We start from the raw sequence: 17,392 nt of genomic DNA on the forward strand, positions 1-17,392 counted from the left end.
AGAGAAGTGAAGTGACTTACCCAAGGTCTCACAGCAGATGTGGTGGAGTCGGGATTCGAACCCATGACCTCTGATTCCAAAGCCCGGGCTCTTTCCACTGAGCCACACTGCTTCTCCATGTAAATGAAACCACTGTAAGGTTACATATGGCAAATTTAAAACTGTAGAGATGCATATAGACTATCCATAAAGGTCTTTGCTTTTAAAAAAAGAAATGGTAATACCCAAAGGCAAAGTCAGCAGGCTTTTAAAACTCCCTGTGAGTGTGTATTTTTCCCTCAGGAGCAAATTCCCCACAAAACTGACCTAGTTCATGGGTAATTTCCATTTTTGTGGAAAATCCTCTTGTCACTGAAAACAAATAGAAGGGGTGAATTGATATAATAGAGGGATTATTGTACAAGGTCTCTTTTCAACATTCATCAGTTGTCACTGCAAATGGTCACTTGGAATAGTCTGGGAGGAAGAATTGATTATGGTTTTCCATTTAAGGCATTGTTATCAATTGTATTAATTGAGCACTTACTCTGGGCAGAGCACTACTAAGTGCTTGGTAGAGAATAATATAGCAAAGTTAGTAGACATGTCCTCTAGACTGTAAGCTCACCATGGGCAGGGAACATGTCTACCAACTCTGTTATTATTGTACTATCCCAAGCACTTAGTATAGTACTCTGCACACAGTAAGTGCTCAATAAATACTATTGATGCCCTGCCTACAAGGAACATGTTGTCAGAGAGAGCTAAGGGAGCTATTAGATTTTTTTCAAACTCTAAGGTAGCCTTTTGTCAGAGAGAGCTAAGGGTGCTAGTAGATTTTTTAAAAAGTCTAATATAGCCTGAACATTTATATTCCTACTTTCTCAACTTGCAGGCCTTTTGCTAGATTTGCAGTTCCACACCGGCAGCTCCTCCTATCTTTTGGTCTGCCGCAGGGGAATTGGTTCTCCACTACCACTAATTTGAAATAAAACTAGCACCCTTGGCCCCTGCGATCTCTAAATGTTTGAGAGATTGACTTGGCCTGATTAGTTCTACCGGGCTGTTGAAACTAGGCCCTTAGTCCTGAGTTGCTGTGATGGTTGAAATCAGCTGCCTGTTTCTTTCTTGATGCCTTGCTTGCTAATAAACAAGTTGAGTAAAAACTGTTCATGTTACGAGAAGCTGCTTTGTTGGTTGGTGTTTAAAAAATGTCTAAAGATAAAAGTACCTGGGTCCCTAATCTGCCTTGCTGTGCTATGCTTGCAGTATACTTGCCAGTCTTGTAATGACATCATTTGAAAAAGCAAACTCCATAGTGTTGAGTGAGGTGCATTCCAAAGAACTTTGTTTTCTGATATCAGTACCCACTCAATTAACTTCCTCTCTATGCTGCCATTGGCAACAGCCAAGGCACTCCTGTTGTTAATTAATCACCTCCACTGAGAACTTAATTAGAAGCTTAATTAGGATCATCATCTACTAGCATGGCAGCCTCTTCCTGAGCCAGCTGCAAGTACTGGATAGGTCAGGCAAGCCCTGTTGCTTCCATGGAAGCAAAGAACATCACGCTTTTCATTTTTCACAATGTGACTTGTGAACCATGTAGCGAAGTAGGACTTACCTGTCTTTTGGACAATATGTAATGTTAGTAATATCAAACAAGAGTGCAGTGTTGGAAGACATTAATCTTAAAGTCCTCAAAGAAAAGCTAAATGATTCATGAATCAGCCCACAGACATTCCTTCCCATTGAAAGCTATTCCTACTCAAGGGCCTCAGATCTCAATATATTTTATGCTTTACTGATGGGGAAACTGAGGCTTAGGAAGCTAAAAAAATAAGCAAAACCATTGAGGAGTACTAAACAAACCTATGACCTGACAGAACTCCTGTCTTCTCTACTCACCTCTCCCAAGCACTAAAATAGTCCTCCTCTCATTGAGAAATTCCATCTTCCTATCTCTGCCTTCCCACGTGAAAGTAGCCTTTAAAGATATAAATGAACCTTTTATGTTCTTACTGTTCTCATTTTACAAATGTTTTCTTGAATGCATTTATGAACCAAAAGGTCTTCTGAACCAAATGCAACTATACAACCTAAAAGTAAACACACCATGCCCCCTATCCTGTGCAAATGAAGGTCTTTTGAGGTAACTTAAACTTTCTTCAATGCCACCAAAAAGAGAGTATGTTAAGTGAAATGTTGAGGTAGTTCACCTAAACAGATTTGCTTCTTTGATGTGAATTCCTGATATGAAACTATGGAGAAGATAACATAAAGAGGAATCTTTTATATTTAACAGAGCCGCAGCTGCTTCCAGGAGAAGTAGAGCAGGAAATAATCTCTGTTCCAGGCTATGTACCTTCCTCTCACCGGCATCCTCTCCTTGATGTGAGGACCAGGCCAACTGTAAGGCAGTCAAGCAAGCAAACAGAAGAGGTACTCCATAGGAAATTGAATTATGCTTCTTTTTTTTTTCTTAATGGTATTTGTTAAGTGCTTACTATGTGTCAAGCATTGCTCTAAGCACTGGGGTAGATACAAATTAATCAGATTGGACACAGCCCACATGGGGCACATAGTCTTTGTCCTCATTTTACAGATAAGGTAACTGAGGCATAGAGAAGTAAAGTGATTTGTCCCAGGTAACCCAGCATTCATTCATTCAATTGTATTTATTGAGTGCTTACCGTGTGCAGAGCACTGTAGTAAGCACTTGGAAAGTACAATCTGGCAACAGATGGAGACAATCCATACCCAACAATGGGCTAACAGTCTAGAAGGGGAAGACAGACAACAAAACAAAACAAGTAGGCAGCCATCAATAGCATCAAAATAGATAAAAAGAATGTTATATATATTTAGATCATTAATAAAATAAATAGAATAATAAATATGTACAAATATACACAAGTGCTGTGGAGCGGGGAAAGGGGTAGAGCAGAGGGAGGGAGTAGAATAAAATAAATAGAATAATATGAACAAATATACACAAGTGCTGTGGAGCAGGGAAAGGGGTAGAGCAGAGGGAAGGAGTAGGGACGATGGGGAGGGGAGGAGGGGCAGAGGAAAAGAGGGACTCAGTCTGGGAAGGCCTCCTGGAGGAGGTGAGCTCTCAGTAGGGCCTTGAAGGGAGGAAGAGAGCTAGTTTGGCAAATGTGAGGAGGGAGGGCATTCTAGGTCAGAGGTAGGACTTGGGTCAGGGGTCGATGGCAGGACAGGCGAGAACGAGGCACAGTGAGGAGGTTAGTGGCAGAGGAGCGGAATCTGTGGGCTGGGCTGTAGAAGGAGAGAAGAGAGGTTAGGTAGGAGGGGGTGAGGTGATGGAGAGCCTTGAAGCCAACAAGGTCACACAGTGGCAGAGCCAGGACTAGAACTTAGGTCCTTTTGACTCTCGGGCCCAGGGTCTATCCAGTAGGCCACGCTCCTTTCCTGTACAGAAACAATCAGTGGAAGAATTTTGGAAGTTGTCTTGGTTTCTTAGTTTGATTTTTTTTATCTAAGGGAGGCTAATGGTGTCACACTTTATTGTTTCAGTTTTACAAGGATTTAGCATTTTTAAGTTACTTGAGCAGTCCTTCTGACTGCCATTTGTTAAGTACTTGTCATATCCCTCCATCAGCCTCCTCACTGACCCTCCTGTCTCTTCCAACTCCAGTCCATACTTCATTCTGCGGTCAGATCATTTTTCTAAAAAAACATTCAACCCACACTTCCCCACTCATCAGGAAGCGTCTGTGGTTCCTAAACTACCTCTGCACTGAAAAGAAACTCCTTACCATTGGCTTAGGTGACTCAGGCACCTTGCCCCCCTCCCATCTTACTTTACTAATTTCCTACTCCAGCCCATTTCACGCACTTCATTCCTCTAATGCCAATATACTTACTATCTGTCTCACTGCCTATCTCACCTCTGGCCCCTTGCCCAAATCCTCCCTATGGTTGGAATTCCCTCCCCCTTCATAAATAACAGACCACAACTTTCCCCACCTTCAGAGCCTTATTAAAATTGCATCTCCTTCAAGAGGCCTTGTCCAATTCAGGCCTCATTTCCCCTACTCACTCTCCATTCTGCATCACCTATGCACTTGGACTGTACCCTTTAAGCTCTTTTAAATAATGGTATTAAGCACTTACTATTTGCTAATCAATCAATTGTATTATTGAGTGCTTTATTTGCTAATCAATCAATTGTATTTATTGAGTGCTTACTCTGTGCAGAGCACAGTACTAAGTACTTGGGAAAGTAACTCATTGTGAGCAGGTATTGTGTCTGTCTGTTGTTTTATTGTACTCTCCCAAGGTCTTAATACAGTGCTCAGCACACTGTAAGCACTCAATAAATATGATTGAATGAATGAATGAATATAATATAATATAATAGAGTTAGTTGATATATATGTTCCCTGACCACAAGGAGTTTACAGCGTAGAGGGGAAGTTCACAGACTTGTTTGAATTGTCTCAGCCATATGCTTTTCTCCCATGGGGCTAAATTTCATCCCAGTGGTATTTATTATTTGTGTGTTAGGTACTGTACTAAACACTTGGGAAGATACAATTAATTATGTTGGACACAGTCCATGTCTCACATGGTGCTTAGTCTTAATCCCTGTTTTGTCTGTCTCCCCCTTCTAGACTGTGAGCCCGTTTTTGGGTAGGGGCCGTCTCTACAAGTTGCCAACTTGTACTTCCCAAGCGCTTAGTACAGTGTTCTGCACACAGTAACTGCTCAGTAAATACGATTGAATGAATAAATGAATGAATTAAGATAAGATAACTAAGACACAGAGAATTTAAAAGACTTGCCCAAAGTCACATGATAGACAAGTGGCAAAGCTGAGATTTGAACCCAGGTTCTTTGACTCCCAGCCCTCTGCTCTTTCTAGTAGGCCATGCTGGTTCCACTTGATATTCACCTCATCCTCAGCTCCACAGCACTTAATGTACATATCTATAATTTACTCATTTCTTTCTCCCCATATAGACTATAAGCTTCTGATGGGCAGGGAACATGTCTGTCAACTTTGTTATATTGTACTCTCCTGAGCATTTAGTACAGTGGTCTGCACACTGAATGTGCTTAATAAATACCATGGATTGATTGATTTTTTTTAAGCACTTGGAGCATTGTTATAATCTCATAGAAATTACTTTTCAATTCATCTACATGCACTTTGCTGAAATTCTGTCTTGTCTGGGGATTGGTTAATAGGACAAACAATTTTCTCATCTCCCTTTAATTTTAGCTAAATACATGTTGCTTCTTTTTGTATTTTGCAGTTGCAACTAACCTTTACTTTTGCAGACTTGTAGATTATTTGTCTGATGACATTTTCCAAGACTGCCCAAATATCCTGAGTACAGAATTGGGCCCTGTGATGAGCTATTTAATTTCCTGTTGTTGGGACAGCATGTAGACCTTTTCTGCTCTTCTTATTTTGGTAGGAGGAGGAAAAGAGACCCATTTCCAATGATCAGTAGGTGAATTATTCCTTAATTTGTTTTTTCCTTTACAACAACCCCCCAAAAAACAAATTCCCCAAAGTGAATCTTTATCACCATGGGCACTTTATCATTTAGAAGTTAATTGGTCCAGGTGCAATTGGGTTTTAGCATATTTTTAAGCATCCTTCTTCCCTCTCTGTCTCCCAGTCCTTCTCTACCTCCTCCAGCTTTCCAAGTAATAAAGTCTACAAGTGAGTGTGAAGAGCCTGCATTATGAAAGCACAGTCTTTCAATCAGAAGCAATCAATAAATGCTTTAATTTAAAATGGACCCTTTCTCTCAGACCTTTTGCCATTCTTAAATCACAAAGGCAAACTAGAATGCTTGGAGGCTTATTTTTAAGTCCTAAAGCTACTTAACAAATCAAAGAATAGGGATGACAGCTTTAAGAATGGACTTTTTATTACAAAATTCCACCCATTCCCTTAATTGGAGAAAGTTGTCACTTTAAAGTTACTATTAGTACAGACTCCCTTTCATAGTTAGCTTTCAATTTGTCTTCAACTACGATTATAAAGAATATAGCTAGTCATCCCCTTGTGGTCTGGGCATAAAAGAAAATGATTTTTGTAAACATTTAAATCTGTAAAATGCCAGTTACCTTCTGTTTATTTGTAGTTTGGTGTTATGAAAGAAATATATGTTCTAGAAAACGTGGAGGGATTGTACCATAGGATTAAATTTACTTGGGCAGCACTTGAGTCAACAAATAACATATAGGCTATTGCTTAGCCTGATTCTCCGTAGAACAGTTTCAGAAGAGCAGTATTCATGGAAAGGACTTGGATTAGATTTTTAATACTGAACACTGGACAGACATTTCCTTGATATTTAGGGCACACTTGTGAAAATCATTAGACTGCAAAACAGTATTCACCCTCCACCCTTCCTCAAAGTTGACATGATCTCTGCCCTCATTTCCTAGTGCTGCCTTCGTCAGTCATGTAGGAATCTGACCCTCCTTCCAGTGCTCCAAAGAATTCCAGAGTCTTCATACCTACAAACATGCTCAGAAACCCCTTGCCATTAAAAGCAAATAAAGGATAGGAGAGTCAACTAAAATTGCTTATCTGATTCTTCTTCTAGGCCCGTTCTGAGTTCTTTTAGGCCTCGGGCAGATGGTGCAAAGTTTATTTTCATTACTGGAAGAACAGAGCAGTGAGAAATATTTAAGACTTAAAGGTGGAAATATAATCCCCCATCTTCCATGCCTCCCATTAGAGTAGGTTGTGTTTTCTCATTTTTAAGTATATTCAGTTCTCAATTAGTCATATTTATTGAGTGTTTACTATTCATTCATTCATTCAATCGTATTTATTGAGCACTTACTGTGTGTAAAGCACTATACTAAGCACTTGGAAAGTACAAGTTGGCAACATATAGTGAAGGTCCCTACCCAACAACGGGCTCACAGTCTAGAACGGGGAGACAGACAACAAAACAAAACATGTGGACAAGTGTCAAGTCATCAGAATAAATAGAATTAAAGCTAAATGCACATCATTAACAAAATAAATAGAATAGTAAATATGTACAAGTAAAGTAGAGTAATAAATGTGTACAAACATATATACAGGTGCTGTGGGGAGGGGGAAGGAGGTAGGGCTGGGGGGATGGGGAGGAGGAGAGGAAAAAAGTGGGCTCAGTCTGGGAAGGCCTCTTGGAGGAGGTGAGCTCTCAGTAGGGCTTTGAAGGGAGGAAGAGAGCTAGCTTGGTGGATGTGTGGAGGGAGGACATTCCAGGCCAGGGGGAGGATGTGGGCCAGGGGTTGATGGCGGGACAGGCGAGAACGAGGTACAGTGAGGAGGTTAGTGGCAGAGGAGCGGAGATTGCGGGCTGGGCTGTAGAAGGAGAGAAGGGAGGTAAGTTAGGAGGGGGAGAGGTGATGGAGAGCCTTGAAGCCGAGAGTGAGGAATTTTTGCTTGATGCGTTGGTTGACAGGCAGCCACTGGAGATTTTTGAGGATGGGAGTAACAAGCCCAGAGCGTTTCTGCACAAAGATGATCCGGGCAGCAGCGTGAAGTATAGACTGAAGTGGGGAGAGACAGGAGGATGGGAGATCAGAGAGGAGGCTGATGCAGTAATCCAGTAAGGATAAGATGAGAGATTGAACCAGCAAGGTAGTGGTTTGGATGGAGAGGAAAGGGTGGATCTTGGCAATGTGCAGAGCATGCTAGGGAGAGAACAATACAACAGGATTAGCAGACACATTGCCTGCCAACGGGGTTATGTTTTTTGTTGAATCCCGCATTATAGAAAATTCATGCTATACTATGACCTCTGCCACCACATGCATGTATGTGGCTTTGACTTCTACCACCGCATGCGTGTATGTAGCTCTTTCTTCTCACATGTAATAGTATTAGTAAATATTGAGCATCTACGTGCTCAAGTGCTTGGTACTAGGGGCTGGAGAAATATGGAATAAACAGTTGACCTACTCCCTGTCCCCAAGGAGCGCTCTCTCTCTCTCTCTCTCTCTCTCTCTCTCTCTCTCTCTCTCTCTCTAATGGAAGAGACAGACATAAATATTTTTACAACTACAATAGTCAAAATAACAACTGCACATACAAATATACAACTGAATACAAATATACACTAAAGTGCTGAGGATAAGAATATATACATTCATAAGTGCCAGAGCTGAGTGATGAGTTTTCATTTGGCTTAGGGTAGGGTGAAATTAATCTGGTAAGGCTTGGAGGAGGTGAGATTTTAGAAGGGCTTTGAATGTGGGGAGAGCTGTGGTCTGTCTGTTTTGGGGAGGGAGGGAGTTTAAGGCCAGGGGAATAGTGTGAGCAAGAGGACAGAGGTGAGAGAATCAAGAGTAAATACAACTAGGTTAAATGAAGAGAGTATTTTAGGGAGTAGCAGGTGAAGAAAGGAGGTAATGGGAAATGAGTTAGTGGAAAGCACTGAAACTGATTGTGAGGAGTTTTGATTCAGGAAGCCATTGGAGGGATTTAAGGAGTGGAAAGACTTGGCAAAGCAATGCTTCAGGGAAATGATCTGTGAAGCACTATGTAGTGTAAAGTGTAATAAGGAGTGGCTGGAGGCAGGGAGACCATGAAAGAGCCTGATGAAATTGTCCCACAGCAGTATGACCAGAGGTTGTACCAGGCAGGTAGTAGTTTGTGTGGAGAGAAAGGAGTGGATCCGGGAGATGCTGCATAGGAAGAACTGGTGAGGTAGGACAGAAGATTGTAGGAGCTGAAAGACAGTAAGCATTAGAGGATGACATCTAGCTTGTAGGCTTCTGAATCAGAGAGGATACTGGTTCTACTCACTGAGATGGGAAAGGTAGGAGGAAAAATGAGTTTGGAGGAAAGATGAGGTGTTTTGGACATACTGAGTTTGAGGCGTTGGTGGGACATTCAAGAAGAGATGTGGAATTGGAGGTCAGATTCATTCATTCATTCATTCAATCATATTTATTGAGCGCTTACTATGTGCAGAGCACTGTACTAAGCGCTTGGGAAGTACAAGTTGGCAACATATAGAGACGGTCCCTACCCAACAACGGGCTGAAAGTCTAGAAGGGGGAGACAGACAACAAAACAAAACAAGTAGACAGGTGTCAAAATCGTCAGAACAAATAGAATTATAGCTATATGCACATCATTAACAAAATTAATAGAATAGTAAATATGTACAAGTAAAATGAATAGAGTAATAGATCTTTACAAATATATACAAGTGCTGTGGGGAGGGGAAGGAGGTAGGGTGTGGGGGAAATGGTGAGGAGGAGAGGAAAAAGGGGGCTCAGTCTGGGAAGGTCTCCTGAAGGAGGTAAGCTCTCAGTAGGGCTTTGAAGGGAGGAAGAGAGCTAGCTTGGCGGATGTGTGGAGGGAGGGCATTCCAGGCCAAGGGAAGGACGTGGACCAGGGGTCGATGGCAGGACAGGTGAGAATAGGGCACAGTTGAGGAGGTTACCGGCAGGGGAGCGGAGGGTGTGGGCTGGGCTGTAGAAGGAGAGAAGGGAGGTTAGATAGGAGGGGGCGAGGTGATGGAGAGCCTTGAAGCCGAGAGTGAGGAGTTTTTGTTTGATTCGTAGGTTGACAGGCAACCATTGGAGATTTTTGAGGAGGGGAGTCACATGACCAGAGTGTTCCTATACAGAGATAATCCGGGCAGCAGAGTGAAGTATAGATTGAAGCAGGGAGAGACAGGAGGATGGGAGATCAGAGAGGAGCCTGATGCAGAAGTCGGGGATGATGCAGAGGAGAAGTCGGGGCTAAAGAAATAGATTTGGGAGAGATGGTAGTTGAAGCCATGTGAGAGTTGGTGACCTGGAAGAGAGCCTCGGGGGAAGCCTACATTAAGAGGAGGAGAATGTGAAGGAAACTGAGGTGGAGAGCGTATCACATTCTATACAGATAGATGCACACTTCTGGAGGAATTTTCCTGTCTCACAGTGTTCTAGGTCAGAATGTGGAGTGGAAACACATATTATGGAAGAACTGAGTATATTTAGAAGGTGTAACTCCAGTAATATAACAGGGACAGGCCAGAATGTAATTTTCATTTGGATTCAAGAATAAATTTCAACAAAATGGGTGAGAAACATTATCATCAGAAATTCCACAATTGGCTGGATTTCTGCCACTCTGGCCAAAATCCCTTTGAAGTATTTAGGGAGTGGATATTTTAAATCCCTTTTTATTGGTGCCAAGGGGACAGAGGAAGCCCAAGTGCTGTATTCATTGTCACTCAGCAGGTCATGACAGAATTAAATATAAACAGTGCCCTCTATACTGCAATATAGTGCATTGGATCAGGAAAGTAAGCTTGCATTACCGTTATTGCTTTGAAACCAGTGTCTCTTAAACCAGAGGGTCTCTTAAATTCTGATACATCAAAAGAAACAAACACAATTTATCCTTCCATTGGTTTTTACGTCCACTCTGTGTGCCTATAACTTTTTTTCTTGCCTCTATAAGTCACCCCTCTCTCTACATTTCCTGTCCCCTTTTTTTCTTTAACTGACATCCTACATTCCTATTTTTTGATGCACACTTGTTTACAGCAGTCAGGGCCGGAAGCAGCTGGAGGTTTGGCTTGAGGAAGTCTCAGAAAGTAAGACACAGAGACAGGATGAGAGAGAGAGAGAGAGAGAGAGAGAGAGAGAGAGAGAGAGAGAGAGAGAGAGAGAGAGAGAGAGAGAAAGCAGGGATACCCAAAGAGAAAAGGCGAAGGCATAAAGCAGATCACCCACCTGGTTTTTGCTCTATCTCCAGCAAGTTATGTTCTAGGTTCCACCTCCTTCTTCTAACATCTGTTTTTGAAGTTAAGAGAAAGGGAGAAGTGCCTAAGCCGCTGTAGATTTTAAGTACAACTCCTCAGATAGCAATTTGAAGGCAAACCTTTGGTATTTTATTCTTAAAAGAGTCCCCAAAGCCTCACTTTGGTTGCAGTAGTCACCATTTTTATAGTCTTTGTTAAGTGCTCATTATGGCCAGGCACAATACTAAGCATTAGGGTTGAAAAAACCTAATCAGATTGGACACAGTTCATGTCTCCATTTTACAGGTGAGGTAACTGAGGCAGAAAGAAGTGAAATGACTTGCCCTAGGTCACATAGCAGACAACTGACCCTCCTGATTCTCCTTCACTCCCCTCCACCCCCAAATTGAAGTCCCATGGCCGCTCGGTTTGAAATATAGAAGGAAAGTCTTCCTCCCTAAATCCAGGAAACAGGAGATCTATGTCAAAATTGAAATATAAAATGTCATAATCTCTTGAGCTGTGGTATCTCTTTCATTGGGAATTCAATTTTAATCAGCAGTATTGACTTTTTTCTCTAGTTTAAGGTTATATTTTTACCCTCCAAGTCAGAACTTCTCTAGGAGCACTTTTGTTGTAAGCTCCCACTTTTCTCCTGGTCAGATATTCTCAAAATATGTGACTATTTTCAAATGAAAAATAATTTACATGAAAGAGAAGGAAATTATTTACTTTGTAAAAGCCAGGAAGAATTTGATCCATGAAGGCTATTGAGTCCTATATTTTGTTTTGGTTAAGTAACTATCTCCATGCCTTGACCATTATTAATACATTTCCAAAATTTTCAACTCACTTCTATTTATTTTTCAAGATTTTTTGAGAAGCACTGTGGCCTAGTGGATAGAGCATGGGCCTGGGAGTCCAAAGGATCTACCTGGGTTCAAAATCCAGCTCCTCAACGTGTCTGCTTTGTGACCTTGGGCAAGTCACTTAACTTCTCTGTGCTTCAGTGATCTCATCTGCAAAATGGGGATTAAGACTGTGAGCCCCATGTGGGGACATGGACTGTGTCCAACATGACTAAACTTGTATCTACCCCAGTGCTTAGTGCAGTGCCTGGCACATAGTAAGCACTTAACCAGTGTCATTTTTTTAAAAAGGGTCAATCAATCAATCAATCGTATTTATTGAGTGCTTACTGTGTGCAGAGCACTGTACTAAGCACTTGGGAAGTACAAGTTGGCAACATATAGAGACAGTCCCTACCCAACAGTGGGCTCACAGTCTAGAAGGGGGAGACAGAGAACAAAACCAAACATATTGACAAAATAAAATAAATAGAATAGATATGTACAAGTAAAATAAATAAATAGAGTAATAAATATGTACAAACATATATACATATATACAGGTGCTGTGGGGAAGGGAAGGAGGTAAGATGGGGGATGGAGAGGGGGGTGAGGGGGAGAGGAAGGAAGGGGCTCAGTCTGGGAAGGCCTCCTGGAGGAGGTGAGCTCTCAGTAGGGCCTTGAAGGGAGGAAGAGAGCTAGCTTGGCGGATGGGCAGAGGGAGGGCATTCCAGGCCAGGGGGATGACATGGGCCGGGGGTCGACGGTGGGTCATAACTAAATGCTGTAGCTATTGATGTAATAAGCAATAAATTATTTTTCTTTAATAATTACATGGTATGCATAAATGTGCTACCTTTCTTAGTGTTGTCTCTGTTAAAATAAACCACTTGGACACTTAAAAAAATGACCATTTTCAAATAGAGCCCAAATTATATTCCCAAAGAAGCACCAAAAAAAAATTCAATTAGATCTGAAATTAGATACCTGAATCCCATATCTTTCTCTTAGTTCCTTAGGCAAAAATAACAGAATAATAAACTCAATTCAGAAAGGGGTTTTTTTTGTTTATCACAAGGGATTCAGTGTTCCACAGCAAAAAAATTTCCCTTTGAATAAATCAGAATTTCAGGTCTAAAGGTTCATAGTCTCCCTTCTATGTTGAAGCTTGAAATAAACCTACAGTTTCAAAAGAGAAAACTCCCTAAGCTTTATCCAGTAGACTCACAGCTGAAAAAAACAAATAGAATGATATTTAGAAGCTTTCACTGGGGAGACCAGAGTAATGTCTGGCACATATTACTTTGCATCCAGTTTCATTTAGCATTACATATGTGCCCTTTTGTGGCAAAAATATGTTATTCATTCATATGCATGTTCATAAAAATACTCAAAATGCAAATTATCACAAAAATTTTTGAGCAGCACTTTTGCCGGGTGTGTTTTCCAATGGCTTAGTATTGGAAGGAAGAGAAAGGGGAATGCAGGGTTTTTTTTTAATAATGTACTTCAGAATATTCCACCCTCTCTTCAGGTATAGACTATGCACATTCGTTTTGAGGACAATGTTAAAGTTGCCTGAAATGCCTGGCTACTTGTCTTAGGGATACAGTACTATATGATCAGTTTTGGCTTTTTGGCTTTTAAGTTCAGCCTTTAATTGATTGCCTAGAAAATTAATCTAACAACTGTTTGCTGTTAATGAGTCTCTTAGTTATTTAGGGGAAGAAATATTTAGAGTGATACCAGTTTTTAGGGTGTGGGAATTATATATGTTGTAGAGTATGAATTATTTTTAATGGTATTTGTTAAGCAGTTACTATGTGCCAGTCACCATGCTAAGCGATGGGGTCGATACCAGTTTGGACACAGTCCATGCTCCACATGACGCTCACGGTCTTAGTCCCCATTTTACAGGAGAGGTAACTCAGGCACAGAAAAGTTAAGTGACATGCCCAAGGTCATGCAGCAGACAAGTAGTAGAGCGTTAGAAACCATGTTCTCCGACTCCCGCATCCAGATTCTTTCCACTAGGCCACACTACTTACCTCTTACAAACTTTCTTGCTATTTGAATGATCAAAGCCAGGTAGTTCATAGAGATTAAACGTACAAATTAAAAATATCAATGACGAAAAAGAAATCATATTTCCTTTAAAGGGTCATGAAGTGAAGCTTAGAGTTGACTTGTTTTTTTGTCCATTTAGGGGAATTCTTCCATAAAGGAACACATGATAAAAAAGATGCTCTCCCATTAGAGTGTGAGTGGTTTTCCAAATAGATTTTCATCCTCATTACTTTTAAATGTAAATAGCAGCTCATAAAGTACACATTTGGGAGGCATCTGTGGTCGAGAAGTATGTCATCATTATAAGCAAGAGCAAGCCCAGCACCTCTACAGAACTCTGAAAGTCACCCCGTTGATGGTTTCTTGGGGGAAAGATGGCTTGTGGTGACCTTTTTCACAGTCTCACTGCAAACCACAGGGAAGAACACAGCAGCTGCCAACTCAATGTGGATGACTGCGGTTCCATGACAAATAGTTACTGCCTGATCGGCACCAGCTGGAGCATCATTCGGTGGCAGCAGTCTGGGTAGGGGCCCAGTGTTCCCAGAGTTAGCATGGATTGGGGAAGGGCCAGCAGCGGGGAGGTGGTCGTGGAGACTGGGAAGCCCGGAGGAGTGGAGGTACGATAGAAGAAAACTCACACATCTGCCTGGCATATGCATGGACATTGCAAACCAAGAATTTGGTCTGATTGCCCCTCCAATGGCAACAATTAGTTGTTAGCTCGATTGCTTCCGGCGGATGATTCTTGCTCAGCAGAAAAGACACCTTCGGTTTTATCATTCTTTTTCATCACTCTTTGTTCCAGACCGTTGTTTTTGATCTTCCCTTTCTTGAAACTTAAAGGTACCCGTGAATACTTTATCAATGCGAGAACACTCAAGGACAGTCACAGTATCAATTCTTTCTCCCTTATTCAATGAAGATCTCAGTGTTCAATTATTTCAGGGTAACCATGTGTAATGAATCTTTTTTAGAGATTTTTAATCATTTCATTTAATCACACACAAGTTGCCTTAGTGATCTTTCAGCAGAAGACATAGAAGGAGATGTAAGGCCATTCCTGGTTATTAAAAAAATCATAAAATTGCTCATAGATAACACTTCTTTTGTAGTGTCCATCTATTGTTGAGGATTAGCTTTTTAGCATTTATTAAGTCATTACACTCTACAGAACTGTACTAATTATCCTGCAGACTGTAAACTCCTTGTGTCTACCAATTCTGTTATTCAGTACCGTGCTCTGCCTATAGCAAACAATCAATAAATTTGACTGATTAATTACAAGTTCAAGTAAGACTTAGTCTCTGGCATGAAAGGAGCTCACAACCTAACTGGGGGAGGACAGATAAATAGGGCAACAAGAATGTAGTCCAACCATCAAGAAAAACAGGGTAAAAATCAAGTTACAAATGTCAATGGTGAGAAGCAGCATTGTCTCATGGATAGAGCACAAACCTGGGAGTCAGAAGAACCTGGATTCTAATCCCAGCTCTTCCATGTGTGTGCTATGTGACCTTGGGCAAGTCACCTAACTTCACTGTGCTGCAGTTACCTCAACTGTAAAATGGGGATTAAGACTGTGAGCCTTATGTGGGACATGGACTTTGTCCAACCTGATTGGCTTGTTTCTAGCCAAGCACTTAGTACAGTACCTGACACATAGTAAGCACTTAACAACTACTATTTAAAAAATACATATATGAACATATATGAGTTAAGCAATCCATATTCTGAAGATCCTTAAATCTTGGAGCCTTGTAAGATGAGGAAATCCAGAGTTTTTCCATTGGCCAATTCTGGATCATCCTAACGGCCCCTTTCCTGACCAACACAAGACCTAAGATGGAGACTTTTGGAAACAATGACTGCCTCTGCCTTGTGGAGCCTGAGGACTCCAAGATCGGTGTTTACTACTTTCTTGAACATTGTTATATTGAAGTGCTTGATACTGTTCTTTATAGTCCCTTTGCAACCTGTTGCTGTTGCTCTATGTGTCTGTTTCCTGCCATTTCAATTTGAGTCCTGTTCAGGATGGGGACTGCACAGAGCAAGCACTTAAAGGATACCAAAATGAATACTTGGAGAATGACCGTTAGCATGTTTCAGGCAAACGGTCCTCAGTGGGAAATCATCACAGGCTTCCCAGGGTCCTGAAATTGGAAGGCTGTCTGACTTCTCTTTTAGGGCAGCACTTGCTCCTCGGTATCGGGTGGGAGGAAGGGTTAGCTTTAGTCTCACTCCACCCCAATATGGATCCCAACTTTAATTGCAGGGGTGTTCTGGGGCACTTGACTGTGAGCTTCTGCCTGCTTTCTACTCCTTCAGAAGGCTGTGCTGTCAGATGGGTGATTAGGGTGGGCCCAGTTCTTGAGGCCCCTTAAAACCTGAATCTTCAGTGGTGTGGAGAAGCACAGGGCCACATAACCGTGGGCTTTTCCCTCCCTTTGCTCCTGTGTGTGTGTATTCTCTTCTTAGGTGCATATTTGTACGTATTTGTCCATGCACATAAACATAAAACTGACAGCTCCTTCCATGTTAGGGGTAGAAAAAAAGAAAGGTAAATTTTTAGATGAAATTTTTGCTCCTGATCTTATCTGGGTGACTATTTAATATCAAATATCTTTGAAAATTTTTTTGAAAATGAAAATGCACTAAAGTAGTCCAAATCATGTAAACATTTTCAGCACTTGAATCCGATGGAAACTTTAAGATATGCCCTTCCGATTTTACACAGTTCTTAATTTGTTCATATTGCTGCAGCCCTGCCACAACAAGTAGTATGAATGTGTTGGATATATACAAGAGAGACTTCTGATTTCTTGCCTTGAGCTAAACTTGTTAATGATATTCATTCAGATACAGTACAGTACAAATGGGGCATATTAAAAGACTTAAATTAGGTCAAATTGAATAATTGAATTTGTTCTTTTACTTAAAAACAGCTTAATCAGCTGAGTGCGGTGCCTAAAAGAAGTTTAATTAAATATTAATATAGAGTGTATGTTTTCAACTTCTTTTATTCTTCACTTACAGTCATTTGGGCCTGTAAAACATATTTCTTTTCCTATTATAGCTCCCAGGGGATGAAGTTCAACCATTTTCACTTGATGAACAATTTGACTATGATAATGTGATGTTAACCCCCAAGATCACTACTGCTGAGATGGAGGCCATTACTGCACTGTCCAGACAGAAGAAAGTGGTTACAGATGTTGTCAGAAAACCCTAATGACTAATTTATAAATATTTTGTTATGCCTTTTTTTTAAATTCCCAATAAACATTGGCTGAAGTCAAACTTACTGAAAGTCATTTCCCTTCACTTCTTCTAGGACTTTGTCATTACAGTGCAATGACTAATCATGACTAGCTCACTCAAAGGCTCACATTTGCCATAACCCAGGGGTATTTTCAAATGAAGGATCTACCGAATTCTCATTATGGTGCCGTTTCATTTCATAGGTTGGAATGAGATTATTACTCCCACTTGAAAAAGGGCACATTTTTGTTATTGTTCTCTGCATCCTTTAGGTGAAAGGATCCAAATCCAAATCCCCAGGGCTCCATCTACGAAGCTTAGTTTGTCTGCAGCATGTCTCCCTAAGAGAAAAATGGCTAGCTCCCGGATTTCCTCCTCTTAGCATATTTGACTTGTGCAGTATTAGTGATGGCTGTGCTTGATAACAAGAGCGGTATTGAAAAATTTGCTACTGAAACACTTGGAATGAAATTCCGATTTGTCATGTCGGGGTGGTGTGTTTAT

General features: G+C 41.1%; 1 protein-coding gene across 1 annotated transcript in view; it reads left to right on the forward strand.

The window, feature by feature from the left end:
* The window catches only part of LOC119943714 (intraflagellar transport associated protein), a 64,995-nt gene extending 48,064 nt beyond the window's left edge, over positions 1-16,931 (forward strand). Inside the window, exons 6-7 of the mRNA XM_038764850.1 lie at positions 2,285-2,421; positions 16,704-16,931. Coding sequence (XP_038620778.1) covers positions 2,285-2,421; positions 16,704-16,859 — 293 coding nt within the window. The 3' untranslated portion in view covers positions 16,860-16,931. The remainder of the gene's footprint in view (positions 1-2,284; positions 2,422-16,703) is intronic.
* The last annotated feature ends 461 nt before the right edge of the window (positions 16,932-17,392 follow it).

Source organism: Tachyglossus aculeatus, chromosome 22 (genome assembly GCF_015852505.1).
Source record: "Tachyglossus aculeatus isolate mTacAcu1 chromosome 22, mTacAcu1.pri, whole genome shotgun sequence".
Classification (NCBI taxonomy): Eukaryota; Metazoa; Chordata; class Mammalia; order Monotremata; family Tachyglossidae; genus Tachyglossus; species Tachyglossus aculeatus.